Below are 16,751 nucleotides of genomic sequence, written 5' to 3' on the forward strand. Positions count from 1 at the left end.
TTGCCCAGGGATACAGCTAAGAAGTGTTAAGTGTCTGAGATCACATTTGAATTCAGGTCCTCCTGACTTCAGGGCAAGTGTTCTATCCCCTGAGCTACCTACCTGCCCCACTCCCTCTGTATATTACCAACAAAACCAGAAAGAAGAGATAAGAGGAGAAATTTTATTCAAAACTATAAAATATATAAAATATCTGAGGACCCATTTATTAAAATACACAAGGAATTAGTTGAACACAATTATAAAGCACTTTGTTGAAATGATTGGAATTGAAATGGAAATAATTGTAGAAATATTAATTGATTATGTTTTGGCTATGTGTTTATATAATAGAAATGGCAATACCATATAAATGAATTTACTTCAATTCCATACCAAAAAAACTACCAGAGAATTGCTTTACAAAACTAGATAAAATAGTAATCAAATTTATCTAGAAAAATAAAATATCTCAAAGGAAAAGAATGGGGAAGAAAGGGTAAGGAGGGGTAACCAACAATAGTCGATCTTAATTCATACTACAAAGCAATAATTATCAAAACTATTTGTAGTTTTGATAATGGTTAAAAAAAATAGTAAAATTGATTAGTGAATTAGATTAGATACCCAAGATCCAGAAGCAAATGAATATAGTAGTATAGTATTTGAAAACTCATAGGTATTGGGCTAAGAATTTAGTGTTTTGAAAAAAATTACTGTGAAATTCTGCCAGCTGTCTGGTAAAAAAAATAGGTTTGACTAGGAACTCATACTATATAGCACAATAAACTCCAAATAGTTTCAGGACCAAGTTACCAAAGGATATATGTCATAAATAAATTTAGAGGATCAGGAAAAGAGATATTTTATAATTATGGATAGGGAAAGGGGGAAGAAAACAAGGACTTATTAAGTGCCTATATGCCAGGCACTATGCTAAGTATTTTATAATTATTATCTCATTTGATCCTCACAAGAACTTTGGGAAGTAGGTACTATAGTACTTGGGAAATAGGTACTATCTCCATTTTACAGTTAAGAAAACTGAGGCAGAAGTTAAGTGAGAGTCACACCACTAGAAAGTAGCTGAGGTTAAAATAAGGCTCAGTCTACCTGACTCCAGGACCTGCCTTTTGGCAACTGCATCAGCAAACCATTCTTGTTTTTTCTTTGAGGCTTTACTTGTAAGTGTTTTTGAGTTATTCTCTCTTTCTTGGTTTGTGTCTTAAGCATCTCTCTCTCCAGAATACCCTTTTATGGTGAGATTCATTTTCTTTCCTGACTTCAGACTTGATATTAGGTCTAGTTCTGCTGTTCCTGTTAACATTTTCTTGGGATATTGAATGTTATGTTTTCTAGAATTTCAGGGACAGCCCAGAATGGAGACCTGTCATTTTTCAGTGCTCCCAAAGTGACCTGATTCTGGGCAAAATCTTTCTGCCCCTCCACCTCTCACTTTAGTTTGAGTTTTGCGTGTTCCTGACCAGGGTTTGGATCTGACTAACAATACATTGGTGCAGGATTCAGCCATTATCAGCCTATCCAATCCAAGTAAACATTTGTTAAGCATTTAGTATGTGTTGAGCACTTGCCTATCTTAGTTATTCCTTTATAGTCTTCATATTAGTCTACAACCTGGAACTGAGATCCTGCTCTTCACCTGTAGTCCAAACCATGCTCCTGCAGCTTGTTTCTGGACTTGTGTTCATAATCTCTCTTCTTATCTGATACAATACTCCTGGGTATAGGTTCCCTCTTCAGTCTGCCTTTTCTCTGGAACCAGCAGGGAGAAACAGCAATTAGTTGGCACTTGTTACCATTTCCCACCCAACATTATAGTTCCCAACATAGGTCTTGGGCTTCCCCTTGCTCTTGTACAACTTCTCCCCAAACTGAAATGCTTCACAAATGGTGTACTTCTGGCCAGACCTAGTCTCCAGGCACTGCCAACCTCAGTTGGGAAAATAACTCACTATGATTTTTTTTTCTTGTATTTTCTCACCAGAATTTGATCTGGTACACTTTCTAGATCTTCCTGGAGGAGTTTGAGGAAGAACTTGGCTATAAATCTTCTTAATACTTAATGCTTTCCATCTTGCTTTGTCTCCCAGAAAATCATTTAACCTCTCAATACCCTCTAGCTAATACTCTAAGTTGCAGAAAATATATTGACCTTACTTTGAGAGACTTAAAGTTTCCTCACCTGGGAGAACTCTAATGAGATCAAAGGTTCAATCGTATTGTATATAAAAACAATAGCTAACTTTCCAGTAGAAAAATGGTCATAGGCAGTTAGTTAGTTAAAGTAAAAATGGAAGCTATCAACACCCATTTGAAAAAATATAGCAACTCCATCCAAGAGGGATCTGCAATCCCTGCAATTACTCAAACCTTTCCAAAACAGAAGTTCAACAAAGATAAAGCAACTTCAGCTATCTCCATAGTCTAGAATACCCAGAATCAAAAAGATTTTTAAAAAACCCCACCAAGAACAGAGTCTCACTGACTCTAAACTCACTCAGCACCATTCCCCCACCTCTTACAGTATTGATAACAAGGCTGTGCTAGCACATCCAAGGACCTAACACATAGGCTTATAGCATCTCTACACCCAAATCCTTCATTTTTCTTTTCAGTGTCATGGAAACCCTGGTTCCAGGCTGCAGAAGTTTGACTTGGCTATGACAGACAGCCACCATGGTTTTAGCCCTTCAGAAGCAAAAGTTTACACTAGGGGCTGTAACCCTGTAGCATTAGCACTGCAAAACTCAGAACCAATGCCAGTGCACATAACCTTGTTGCACCAGCAGGGCCAAGCTCCAAAGTGCCAATCCTGAGGCAAACAACCCTACAGTACCAGTGTAATAGTTCTCTGAACTACTGGTGTTGGGTCAGAGAACTAAAGAACAGAACAAGTCATGCATGGAGAGGACTGTGTAGTATTTCACTAAACATTAGGGAAAGGGCATGATATCCAACAAGGCCCAGTTCTGATAATCCAAAAGTAACCTGGAATAGAGACACAGGCTGCTGAATTATGAATTGCCCAGCAAGGAAGGAAGCTGAGGCACTTTAAGATCTAGTATTCAATGAAACCATCATCAGAAAGGACAGAGTTGAAAATGAAAGGGGAAAATTAGGGGGAGGGAAAGAGGTGAAATTACCAAAGATTTTAAGCAGAAAACTCAAAAGACCTGGAATATAAGCAGATAAATCAACAGGAAAAATGTTAGCAACAGAAGGAAATTCAATCTCAGATCTAGAAAATAAGTTCAGACATCTATGAATAATATTGCAAAAGAAAATAAAATGATTCAACACTTGACAAGACAGAAGATCCCATCGAATGTAAGAAGAACATGGAACTACAGCTCATTGCTCTCCTGGGTGGTTAAAAAGAGAAATGAGAATTTTGAATACAGAATGGATAGCCTACACAGCAAAAGTAAAGAACAGAATAGAAAAATGTGCTCTGTGATGGCAAATCTCACCAAAAGAAGCAAAAAAGAACAAAACAATAGTTTGGGAATGCAAATTACAGAAATTAAGGATAATATAGAAGAAGAAAAGTAAAAAAGAAAAGAAAATATGCTTACTATGCAAGGAAAATATGCTGATTTTGAAGACAGAGCAAGAATCATAGTTTCCAAATGAACACAGAACAGAAAACTTTAACATCACAATGCAGGAAAAAAAAAGGGCATCAGATGAATAATTAAAAAAAAAATCCTGGAGTTATAATCATGCTTTCTGACAAAGTCAAAATATTCAAAAAATATTAAGGGATAAACAACAAAACTATATTATGTTGAAAGGAACCATAGGACAAAATACCCCAAATCACTAATAGTAAATTAACAACTTATTCCTTATGCCCATCAAATTGGCAAAAAATGACCAAAAAAAAAAAAAAAAAAAGGAAAATAATAAGGAAATAAGAGGAAAATAAGAAAACAGGCACTCTAAAGTACTGTTTGTTGAAATGATTCAGCCATTCTGGAGAGCAATTTGGAACTGGATCTCCCAAAAGTCACTAAGTGTTCATACCCTTTAAAACAGAAATACCACTACTAGTTTGATGCACTAGAGAAATCAGAAGATAAGGGAAAGGACCCATATTTATAAAAATATTTATAGTATTAATTTTATTTCAATGAAGAACTGAAAATAAATGGGTAAATTGGGAATGAGTAAACATATTGTACATTATGGAAGCAATGAAATATTGATCTGTAAAAGAGAGCAGAAGGGGTATGTGTTTTTTTCCTCTAAAACATTAATTTCACCTTTTGTCTCTTGCTTTACTTATTCCATCCATCTTAGAATCCTTAGAGCCAAGCCTTTCTTTTTCTGAACTTGGACTTGGACTTACATAAACATCTTCTAGGTTTATGTCTTGAACTTCTTTTAATCCATGGCATTCTTTTCACGGTATTTGGAATTTTCTTCTGTTTACTGATGTTGCCAGTGAAAGTTTCTGGATTGATACTTTGTGCTGGAACAAGCTTCTGTTCTCTCTTGCACTCTTGAATGGAGTTCCTGGGGCCTGCATTTATGTCCTCTGTAGTCTAGATGCTGTTGTGGTTAAACTGCTACAATTCCAGAGTGTGTTATGGGCTGGGCCTGATTTAGGCCAGTTTGGTGATTCAGGATTGAAATTAGAACAAAAGGAGATATTCAGAGATCATCTAATAGCTAATAAAAGCTTAACCATATCATGGAAAAAATAATCAGCAAGAACACAACATTGATTCATTTGAGCAAGAATTCTTTGCCTATGTTAACTCTTTGTTGTTCAGTCATTTTTTCAATCATGTCCAATTCTTCATAACTCTATTTGGAATTTTCTTGACAAAGATATTGAAGTGCTTTGCCACTTCGTTCTCCACTTGACAGATAAGGAAACTGAGGCAACACAGGGTTAAGTGACACAAGTCACACAAATAGTTAGTGTCTACAGCCAGATTTGAACTCAGAAAGATGAGTCTTCCTGACTCCAGCCCAGTTTCCTAAATCAATGTTGACTTCTTCATGGTCTATCTAACTTTTGTACTTCGGCCACCAGAAACTATGTCAATAACCAGAACCCTGGCTAGTCCCCTGAGTCAATTAAATCTTGAGGACCATTTCAATATCATTTTAGGAAAAAGTAGCTTAGCCTCCTCCATGGCAGATATTACTTTATGGAGGTGGTTGCTGGTACTTCCTTTTTGTTTTGATTGATCATTGCTTCATCTGGTGTTTTTCCTTGATTGCAGGAGGAGTTTCTCAAGGTAACTAGGCTCAGCTATAAACTTTATCACCACATTTACTAAAATCCTCTATAAATTGCTTTGATTATATTCTTTTTTTTCATACTTTTCTGTAATGTGTTGCAGCCTAGTCATACCACCATGCAGCTTTCCATTGTTCTCTGGATAATTATTATTTTTATTTATTCAGAAAGTAGTGTCCCATGCAAAGACATACAGCAGAGGAATTTTGATATTAAAAAGAGAAGGGCCTTTGATTCAGGGGAAAGTTTGGAGTCATTAAGAGAATTTTACAATTTTTCAAAGGCAATCCAGGTGAGATATTTCTAGGGCAAAAACTTATTATTCAACAAAAATTGCTGGCATAACAAAAACAGTCTTGCAGAAATTGTATTTAGACCAAAATCTCACCACAGATACTGAGATAAACTCCAAATAGATATATGATCTAAATATAAAAGATCAAATCATAAGCAAATTAGAGGAGCAAGGAAGAAAACATATAACTGTTTAGAGAGGAGTATTCATGGCCAAACAGGATAGTGAATACAACAGAAAGTAAAATGGATAATTTTGATTACATAAAATTGAAAAGTTATTGCACAACTAAAACCACAATAGTTAAAATTGAAAGGAAACATGCTAGAAAAAAAAATCTTTGCAGCAAACTTCTGAAAAGGGAACTATATTCAAGATAATAGGAAATTGGTTCAAATATATAAGAATATTATCCAGTCGCCAAAAAGATAAATGATCAAAAGCCATGAACAGGTAGTTCTCAAAGGAACAAATCTAACAATTATATAAAAATATTCCAAATTACTAAGAAAAATGCAAATTTAAACAATTTTGAGTTTCTACCTCATATCCATCAGATTGGCAAAAATGACAAAAAAAAAAAAAAGAAAAATTACATTTATTGGAGGAGTTGTGGGAAAATAAGTCACATTAACATGCTGGTGTTTGGTCTGTGGATTTGTCAGGGAACTCTGGAAAACAATTTGGAATTCTATGCCAAAAGTCATTAGCCTTTATATTCCTTCTAACTCAGCAATAACACTACTAGGTCTGTGCCCACCAGAAGATCAGAGAGAAAAATAGCTGTGCCATGGACAAAATATGTATATGTAGGAGTGTCTTTTTTTTTTTTTTTTTTAGTAGCAAATAACTGAAAAGTTAGGAGTTCTAATATAATGATTATATGAATATGATGAAATATTATTATACTATAAGAAATGATTAAAGGGACATTTTTCAGACACACCCAGGAAAATCTGTATAAACTGATGTAGAAATAAAGTAAGCAGAACTCAAAGAACAATTCACAGAATAATAATAAAGATAAACGACTTTGAAAGATTTAAGTACTCTTGATCAATGTGAATACAAAGGACCAAAAATGAAATACTTCATCTACCTCCTGACAGAGAAGGATAACCTCAAAGTTCAGAATAAGACATACATTCCTGGATATGAGCAATATGGGGATTTGCCTTGTTTGACTATGCATATCTAATACAAGAGTTTTATTTTTCTTTTCTTCAGTCTGGAAGATGGGGAATGGGGAGCAAGGAAAGGACTAGCAATGAGGTTACTGAAATTAAAAAAAGAGAAAGAAAGAAAAGTAAGCAAAGAGGATCATTGAAGTATTTTTTTAATATATAAAAGAAAAGAGAATAGACTTTCATAGAAAACAGTTAAGCAGAAGAGTTTTGGAGATAGCATGCTGAATTATATGTTTAAAAAGAAAAGTAAGCTGTTCATAATAGATTTTCAGCTTCGTACACAATCCTATTTTCCTATTTTTATTATTCTTTGTATATAGTTATTGGTACTGTTTAATAAATAATTGAATAAAATAAAATAATAGAATTAAAAAAAACATTTTAACATATTTGTAGGGAACACCTTGTCATAAAAAAGCCTTTAAAGCATCATTTTGCTATAACTAATAAAAAAAACTTTTTTTTTTCATTTCAACCAATATAGTGAAATCTTTCATTCTTTATACATCTTTTAGTCAGTTTAATGATGAAAAAAATGTGGTCCACTATGGAAAATCACTTGGAAAATCATTTTACTTTCTAATAGTATCAGCTAAGATGCTCTCAATGGGTAATAAATTATTCTCATAAAAATTTCTGGCTTTTAGTTGGGAAAGACTTGACAGTAGTTAAAGCTTTTTTGATTATTTTTTTTGGTAGAAAGAAAGACCAAGACTTCCCTTTTTTATCTCCCCTCTTCCTATGCTTTTGCTATTTTCTCTTCCTTTAGATATCTTAAAAATCTGTCCCTCAATGTCCTCACAGTTATATCATTTTCACCATGGACCTTCTCCATGTACTTAATAGAGTGAATCTGTTCTTCCCCAGTTTTGTTCTCTTCAGAGCACAGAAGTATAGGGAATATATTTATACAAATATGGCTACAGAGAGAGATACCTTTATCCCCTCTATTACATGTGTATCTCATTATGAATAGAGGTCATGTCTTAATCACTTTGTACTTGGTATAGTAGTTTACACAACAAATATTTGTTAAATGAGTGGCTAAGAAATTGGCATGTCATGGCAAGGGAGACAATACCAATATGCACGAAACAATTACAGGAACAATTAAGTGCTAAACTCTGATGGTAAGAAAAGTGTGTACACTTTAGTTGTAAGAGAAGAAAAACAGATGTAAGCAGAACTGAGTGATCTGAAAGCCACAGAAAGACTTCTTAATCGAAAACATATTCCTAAACAACCTTCAATAAGGGCAAACAAGTAATACAGTGGATAAAGTGCTATGCCTGGAGTCAAAAAGATCTGAGTTCAAATCCAGCTTCAGATCATTATTAGCTGTGTGACCCTAGTCAAGTCCCAGATCCCTGTTTGCCTTAGTTCCATGTCTGTAAAATGAGCTAAAGAAGGAAAAGGTAAACCACTCCAGTATCTTTGCCAAAAAAACCACAAATGGAGCCACAGAGTCAGACATGACTGCAACAATTAAATAGCACCAGTTAGCAAGCAACCTTCCAGACTATCTGAAATTCCATCATTTAAAATTTATTCCTTTTTACTAACACATTGTTTGTGGATGGTATAGTGGATAATAAAAATATATTTATCAAGTGTCTACTATGTGTTAGATACTGTGCTAAGCACTAAGAATCAAAGAAGAGCCCTTCTTTGTATTATCAAAGAATTCACATTCTAATGGGGGAGAGGGCAGATGACTATGTACATATAATATATATGATGGATAACATAGGGTAGATAAAGGGAATCTTAGCAATTTAGGGGAACTAGGAAAGGCTTCCAGAAGATGGTGGGGCCTGAGATTAATTTTGAAGGAAACCATGAAAACTCTAAGAAGCAAAGATGAAGGGATAAAGATTGTAGGAATGAAAGTGAGCCAAGGCAAAGGCATAGACACAGGAAATAAAATGTCAAACATACATGGAAGAAATAAAATGGAAAAAGAGGTAGTGACCAGGTATTTATGTCAGGGGACTTTGTTTCCTAGAGATAGTAAAGAGTCACTCTGGAACTTATTGAACAGGAAGGTGATATTGTCAGACCTACCTTTTAGAAAAATTACCTTAGTAATAAAGTGGAGTAGTGAAAGACTTGAAGCAAGAAGCCTGGTTAGAAAATTGTTTCAGTAACCCAGGTGAGAGATAATGAGGACCCAATCTGGAATTGTGGCTGTGTGAGTAGAGAGATAGAGGCCATATACAAGAGATGTTGGGACAGTAGAAATGACAAGATTTAACAGTGAATTAGTTATGTAGGATGAGTAAGGGTGAAGAATCCAAGATGACACAGGTTGTAAGCCTGGCTGACTAGGAGAATGACAGAACTTTGAGATGGAATCAGGAGATCTAAATTGCAGCCCTCCATCAACTACTGGCTTTATGATACTAGATAAGTAACTCAACTTCTCAGTGCTTTAGTTTCCTCACCTGAACTCAATGGGCTCTTAAATCTCTTACTGCTCTAAATCTATCATACTATGATCCTATATATACCTCCCCTCATCTTGACCCAATTCATACTGGCAAGTTGGATTCCCAAAGAGGTAACTGCTACTTGTAGCTACTGCTACAAGTTCTATGGGTATATAGGATATATAGTCTATAGGTAATTCTCCTAACATTTTATAGGTCCTGAGCCCACACCATTGTGTTTTCCATAAACAATCAACCAGTTGATTCAGTTCTTAAGGCATTTACTTAACTGGTATAGCCAAAAAAAAAAAAAAAAAAGTACAAAATTCTCCCCCAAAACGGTCTGCTATGAAGAATAGATATAATAGTAGTCAGGTGGGGAGCCATATATGGTTAAGGGAACTCTCAACTCCCAAACAGCAAAGTCTCTATGTTCTTTCTTCAGAGAATCCTGATGAAGTTTACTGTGGAGCATGCCATTAATATCCATGATAGACAAATTATTCTACTGCTAGATTGGGCTGGTTCACTACAGAATATAGTCTCAACTGGACAGAAGATTTAACTGGGCCTCCTCAATATTATGATATTCATTCCGGTTATTATATATTTCATCAATTCTTAACAAAAACTCCATACTCTCTATTTCCACTTCCATCTGAGTACAGGCCTAGAAACATTTGCCTGGAATACTGAAATAACCTTCTAACAATTTTTCTCAGTCTACATTGTCCACTCCTCACTTCATCACAATTCATCTTTTATACCACTGTCAAATTAATCTTCCCTATGTATAATTGGTCATGTTCCCAAACGTCCTCCAATTAGAGTTTAGACACCTTTGCCTAGATCTAGATCTTCTGCAATATGGCATGATCCTACTTATTAGCCTTATCTCATGTTACTTTTTTTTAACTCTCTTCTCTCAATCAAACTGCTACTTTCTCTTCCATGGATACATTCTTCTTTGTGCCTCCACTATGCTGTCTCAGTGTTAGATTTTTCATCACAACTCCTTTTCCTTGCTTCTAGCAGAAAGTTAAATAGAGTTTAAGTAATTCACTTAATATCACATAAATCATTGCCGAAGCTAAGACTAGAACTTAGAGTTCCTGCCTCCTGTTATATATGAGGATACAGTTGAGCAAAACTAAGGAGAAAATAGCCTACTTTGCGGAGGAGAAATGAAAACATTACAGCAATAATTTAGAGTAAAACTGTCTTTGCATGAGCATGGCAGGAGTTGTTCCAAAAGCAAGTAAGTGTCTTTTCAGGAACTGTCCAGTAATCCTATCCTTATGGTCAACATTGATCAGCTCTTTACTCCAGGACTGTCCATGCTAGGGGCATGCAACAGAAGCATGAGAGAACTTGTAGGGGAGCAAGAAAAAAGCAAAAAGCTGATTTGAAATGTTTATTTAATAAATTCATTGAAAGAAGGCCAAAGGAACTGAATTTATTTACTCTAGAAAAAGTTGGCGAGGAACTCAATACCATTTTTCCAAGTATATGAAAGGAGATAAGGTGACTAAATAAGCTGAAGCTGCAACAATATGTTTTTGAGAACTGAGAATTGAGAAAGACTTTCAGACTCCAAGTATTATAACATACTGGGATAACCATAAAAAGACAAGAAACCATAAATTATATTTTTTCTACAGTAATATGCCCTTTGATTCAATCATTTCCTTTATTCTTCATTATCCTCTCTAGTGGTTTATCTGTTTGTGGAATGGGTCTTCATTCAGACCTTCTCTTATCTTTTGTTATATAAGCTTTTCTCTTGTATTCCCTATGTTACTTTTGAGAATTTTCCTCACCCTTTGAAGTCTTTTCCTTTCCACTATCATCCAATTCTTGAGGCTCCCCTGCTAAGTTTCCTCAGCCTCTTCATTTTGGGAGATCTAGGAGTCCCTATTCCCTGAGGCCCAAAATTCTAGTCTCCTCTAACCTGTGATTTTATCACAGCTATCCTGACACACTTTTCTTCTTTTTTAAAAAATCCAACCTCTTCAGTTTTTTTAAATTGGCTATAATTTTTTTTTATCCTGAACTTAAAAATACAAAAAAGTGGGTATATATATATAAAACAGAAACAAAAGTAAAATTATATATGCAATTGTGAATCTATATTCTCTATCAATTTCCTTTATTAAAAGCATACTATATAATAAATACAGCATTTTACTTCCAAAGCTGCCTTGCTTGGCTTTGCCTGCTTTTGAATTATTATCTGAACTCTTCTATGCATATTTCTAAAATGTTCTATGACTTCTATTTCCCCCCCTTTCTTGCATTGTAATTGCTACCCCTCTCTCCCTTTTTCCTTCCTTTCCCAATTAAAAACAGAGGGAAAAAAGAATCCTTATAACATATAAGTACAGTTAAACAAAATTTATCTGTATAATGACCATGTTCAAAAATATGTGACTCCTTCCATATCATGCATCTATCACCTCTCTATAAAATGAGAAACATGCTTTATTATAGCCTTTCTGGAGATATGGTTGATCATTGCTCTGACCAAATTTCTTAAGACTTTCCAGGATTTTTTTGTTTACATTGTTATTGTCATTGTATAAATTGTTCTTCTGTTTCTGCTCACTTCATAAAGTATTATTTAATCCTAACCATGACTTTCTGAAATCATCTTTTTTTTCATTTCTTACAATAATATTCCATTAGATTTACTCAGACATTCCCTGATTGATGAATGCCCTTTAGTTTCCAGGTCTTTGTTTTTTTCTTCTTTTTCTGCTTTTGTTTTTCGTTTCACTACCCCTTTGATATTGTGTGGAATGTAGAAGACCCTTACCCAAAATGACTACTCAGAGATCACTCAAAATGGAAAGGAGAAAGGTTGTTTATTAAACCTCCAGAGGATGAGTCATCCCATCACGAAATAAGGGAAAGAGAAAGCTCATGGTAGGAGGGCTAAAGAAGTAGTAAAGATACACAGCTTTTATACAAGAGATTACATCACATGTAAGAGAGCATTAGAAGGGGGGAGAGGGGAGGCATCTAACTGATTGTTGCTATCTAGAAAGATTGGAATGGAAGGTTTCCGTTTCCCCTGAAATCACCTGATTTCTAGGAAATAGAAAATCAGTCCTTCAGGCTTCAGATAATTAAACAGACAGTGCTCAAGCTAATAGACTAAATATCGATAAATGTCAAATACTGATAAATGTCATCAGTTCAGGTTAAGTTATAGCTGGCCAAGGCTCAAGTAAATAGGTCATAGGAGAAACACAGAAATAATGAAAATAAAATACAGAAAAAGAATTCACACATTCCTGTAAGTTCTTCACCTTATCTCTCTATTCCACACAATATCAAGAAGTAAATTATGCTTTCAAATATTCCCTCTATGACATTATCTTCCCTCTTAACATTTCTCCCCATTCCCATCTATTTTTATGTTGAGCTTCATGAATTTTTACACTGAATTCTTGTGTGTGTGCACGCATGTGCAAAAGTGTGTATATTTAACCCTTCTTTGTCTGTTGCAGATGAAAATGAAGTTCATTTGAAACCCACTTCTCCCATATCTTCCACATTTGTATACTTTTTCTCACACATTTCAATTATGAAAAATAGTAAATCCCATCCCTTCTTCCTCCTTTCTACACTAATGTAACCATTTAATCTTACTTTCTTCCCTTCCTAACACGCTCAGAATAGAATCGAGTCACTCCCAAGCCCTCTTTTTCTTAATTGCATCAATCCCTTTTAAAGACATTAAAGTTCTGAAAGGACCCTGTCTCTTCTCCCCATTAACACTTTGTTATTTCACTTCCATTTGTTCAAATAAATTTATCTTGTAGATTTTTCTACAATAGGACTAGAATAATTCTAGAATAGGACTCTGGTGCTCACATTTCAGAATTCCTACTCAGCTCTGTTTTTTTCATCAGAAATACTGGAAAGTCTTCTCATCAAGAGTTTTTTGCCCCCCCTTAAGTTTATACTTTGTCCGTTTTTTCCATTCTCTTTTAAATGACTAGGTAGAGTCAATGTCTTCTATAAAATGGTGATTTGGATAGAATCATTGTCATGGATAAGCCCCTATATCTGTAGATCTTAAGTTTCAAGACTTCTGCTTGCTTGTGTGAATACAGTGAATATATGGGTTTGGTTGGGAGTAGGAATGTTAAACAAGAGCACCAAATATTAAAATTTTCTAGAGGTTAAATCATGAGATCTTTATTGTCCTATGTATTATTACGTAGCTGATAGATAATTCATTTTGAACTTTAGGGATTGAAGCAGTATAGATAAATCAACAGGTTGGCCAACTTGCTCATTATGTGTTTTACCTCAATCATCAATTTCCTGTTGCTCAGATTGTGCCCTGGGTCTTTTCCAGTTGGCTGTTTTTAACTTTGTGTCTGGTTAGCTCAGTTTTTTTTAAATAGGTCATGCTCAGGTAGAGGTCATAGGTTCAGTTTCCACATGGGTCAGTTGGTTTTTGCTTTGAGTCATAGCCATAAACTTCACCTCTGAATACAGTCCATTGTCTTGAATGCATATCACTGGTAAAGAACAATAGAGGGATATATAGATCAATAACACCCCTCAAAATGTTTTTAACCACCTGTATTGCATGTAGTGATCCTGGGTCAGAAGCATCATCTTAGAAGTAAAAGGCTAACACGATGTTAAGAAAGATGATAGAGATTACTGGAAATTTCTGAGGGGGAAAAAACCCTCTTTCTCTGGAGTGGTCTGTGTACAGTCCTGTTTTAAGACACAGGGATGGATTAGTTTTGCAAGCAGCCCAATGTCTTGATTTTCTCAATCACCATAGGATTCTCTTACTTGCATATAAAAGACAAAGGGAAAATGATAAAGTAGTTAAAGAAGAATTGGTTAGTTTTCCAATTATAGTTTTCCAGCATTTTCTTTTTTCCAGCTCTCCAGCTTGAGCTAAACCACGTGAAGTAGGACTGATTCAAACAGTAAACTTCTCCTCATGCAATGTTTGAATTTTCTCATAGTTATAGATAGTTGGATCCAGCTTTTTTTATTCTTGTTTATTATTGACTTAGCTGTTATTCATCCAATAGGAGTTTAATGGCCACTGTGAGATACTAGAATGCATTTTGACAGCATACATATTAGCTGATAGTGCCAGTAGATTATGGGCTCCTTGAAGGCAAGGTCTATCTTTGGACTCTGTGTCCTTAGCGGAATGCCTGGTACATAGTAGCTATTTAACAAATGCTTAACTCATTGACTCTTGAGAACTAGTGAAAAGCTGCCTGAGAGGTGAAACTTCAGGTAAACTATTAACCACAAAAGTGCACATTTCTCTTTCTTTTGACTTAGAACAGGACCAAAATGTCAGATTTCTATTTCATGTTGTGAAACAGTCATGACAAGAACTTGTGTTTCTCTAGGTCCAAGTGTCCTGAGTGCCCCAGTGGAGACTATAGGGCTAAGGCTGGATCAGGAAAGCATTTAAAGAGCACATGTTCACAAGGACCTCCTGTCCCCCAGGACACTGAGGACAGGACACAGTAGCTAAAGTTGTTGTGCAAGACAGTTGCAACAGCTGCTTCTGTAGACTCTCTAGCTTGTTCTGGCTCCAGTTAAAAAAACTCAGGAGTTTTAAGAGATCCTGCTAGTGAAGGAAGAAGGAAAATAATTTTAAACCAATATCCAGAGATAATATTTTCTTATCTATGTTTATTATCAATTATCTTATCTATGTTTAATCACGTCTTTTTCATCTTAATTTTTAAGACTTTTAAAAATTTTAATTTATTTAATCTTTAATCTTAACAAAACTTTTTTTTTTTCTTTCTCTTTACATAGTAGAGCTTCCAGCACCCAAAGCAGCTGACAGCCTGCAAGAACTGAACAAGGATACATTAGGGACTCCCAGAGCTTTTACCATTGAAGGGATGAAGTTGGAGGTCCAGCCAAGACCCAAATCCACCAAGCTCTCCAAGCCTCATCCTGCAAAACTGAAAATTACCCAGAAATCATCAAAAATCAGGAACTATAATGTGAAAGACTAACCTTAATATGACAGTGCCCAGCTCCTCTCTCCAGTGACAGAATCTAGAACTGGAGTCTCCAACTCTGTTGTTGGTGTGGTTGATGGAGGAGCAAGGCAGAAAAAAAGTGGGTTCCTAGATTCAGAGTAGAAACTTCTATTACCCATTCTGTTGCAGATGGATTTTTTGGTGCTGCCTACATAGTTAATTACAATTAACAAACATCTTAGCTTTTATATTAGTTTTTATGGTAGGTTGTAGGCTGTCATATAAATACTTATACTATGAATGAAAATTCAATAGTCTCATGAAAATCTCTTACTTTCCTGGGTAACAGTAGCAACAGTGACCTACTGTTTCACTAGGTCTTGGTTCTCTATTATCAGACTCATCCAGTGGTTACTCATCTATTTCTAGGACAGTGCTCAGCTAGCTCCATCTGCATTCCTATGTATGTGATGGGTATTTTTCCTTTTTTTTTTTTTTTTTTAAACCTGGCAAGAGAGTAGGGAGAGGATGTCTATCTGTTGTAGAAGTGTTTCTCACATATTTTCCCCTCACAGGGTTTAACCATTATTTTGATAGAGCTTCTCAGTGCCAACCTTTCAAGAGGAAGAGGGCTATATCCTTTGGATCCTACACTTTCAAGGGTCTTCCATACTTTCTTGGGACATTTTGATAAAGAAACCTACCAAATAATATGACACTAGAAAATCAAACATTTTCATGTCAATCCAAAATTATCCCCTGCCATTCTTTTGCTAATGCCACCGATGCTTCTTCTTAAATGAGGACAGACTGAATTCAAACTGAATTCAAACTGAATTTCTCACCGAAGAAGGTCGGAGTTCTTTCATGCTTTGAGGCCCTACATTTCAAGAGGCAGGAACAAACATTTCTACTCTTAGGCATGAGCTGAGCCTTATTGCCAACATCTAGAAATGGGTCATGATAGAGTTATTTCTAAATAATAAGGATCATTTCAGTGTGCTGCAGGCTGTGGACATATCTACTTATTTCTTTCCATGGCACAGTCTTACTATATAGGTTTTGAATTTCCAAAGACCTATCTTAGATCTTATTAGTATTTCCCTTGTAAAGCAGGAACCAAATGCAGCCTGGCACCTGTGTCATTCTCTTCTCACCAGCTTCTTATCCACTTTATGGCACTAACTTAAGTGTTGGGTTCCCCCCCCCCCCATTTAGGGCCAATATGAGTAGCCTTGGGATCTAGAGACAGGATAAAGTGTCTAAACATTGCTCTTGGCAAAAAGTTGATAGATTGGAATTTCAGAATATGATATTTTCACATTGTTGATTTGATTTGCTTGATTATAATTATCTGTTAGGGGATGAGGAGTAGAATTGGGAGGGGGGAAGGGCTGACTTAGGGAGTAGTGATAGAGATGCCAAAAAAAATCAACAAAATACTTAAAATACTAAGAAGAAAAAAGAAGGGGACACATAGGTCAAGTATGTCACTACCTTGTAAATTTACAGTTATGCAATTGTCCTTTTATGTTGAAATGTTTATGTTGATGATTGCTAAGTTCATAATAAAAAGAAAACATTTAAAATCTA

At 35.3% G+C, this 16,751-nt stretch overlaps 1 protein-coding gene across 5 annotated transcripts in view; it reads left to right on the forward strand.

Moving 5' to 3' along the window:
* The window catches only part of CCDC57 (coiled-coil domain containing 57), a 294,880-nt gene extending 278,129 nt beyond the window's left edge, over positions 1–16,751 (forward strand). For 4 of the 5 annotated variants that reach the window (XM_051995295.1, XM_051995298.1, XM_051995296.1 and 1 more), the window contains one exon: positions 14,986–16,751. In XM_051995295.1, the coding sequence (XP_051851255.1) occupies positions 14,986–15,191 (206 nt within the window). In that variant the 3' untranslated portion in view covers positions 15,192–16,751. The remainder of the gene's footprint in view (positions 1–14,985) is intronic. The other variant, XM_051995297.1, reaches the window with a different exon arrangement.

Source organism: Antechinus flavipes, chromosome 4 (genome assembly GCF_016432865.1).
Source record: "Antechinus flavipes isolate AdamAnt ecotype Samford, QLD, Australia chromosome 4, AdamAnt_v2, whole genome shotgun sequence".
Taxonomy (NCBI): Eukaryota; Metazoa; Chordata; class Mammalia; order Dasyuromorphia; family Dasyuridae; genus Antechinus; species Antechinus flavipes.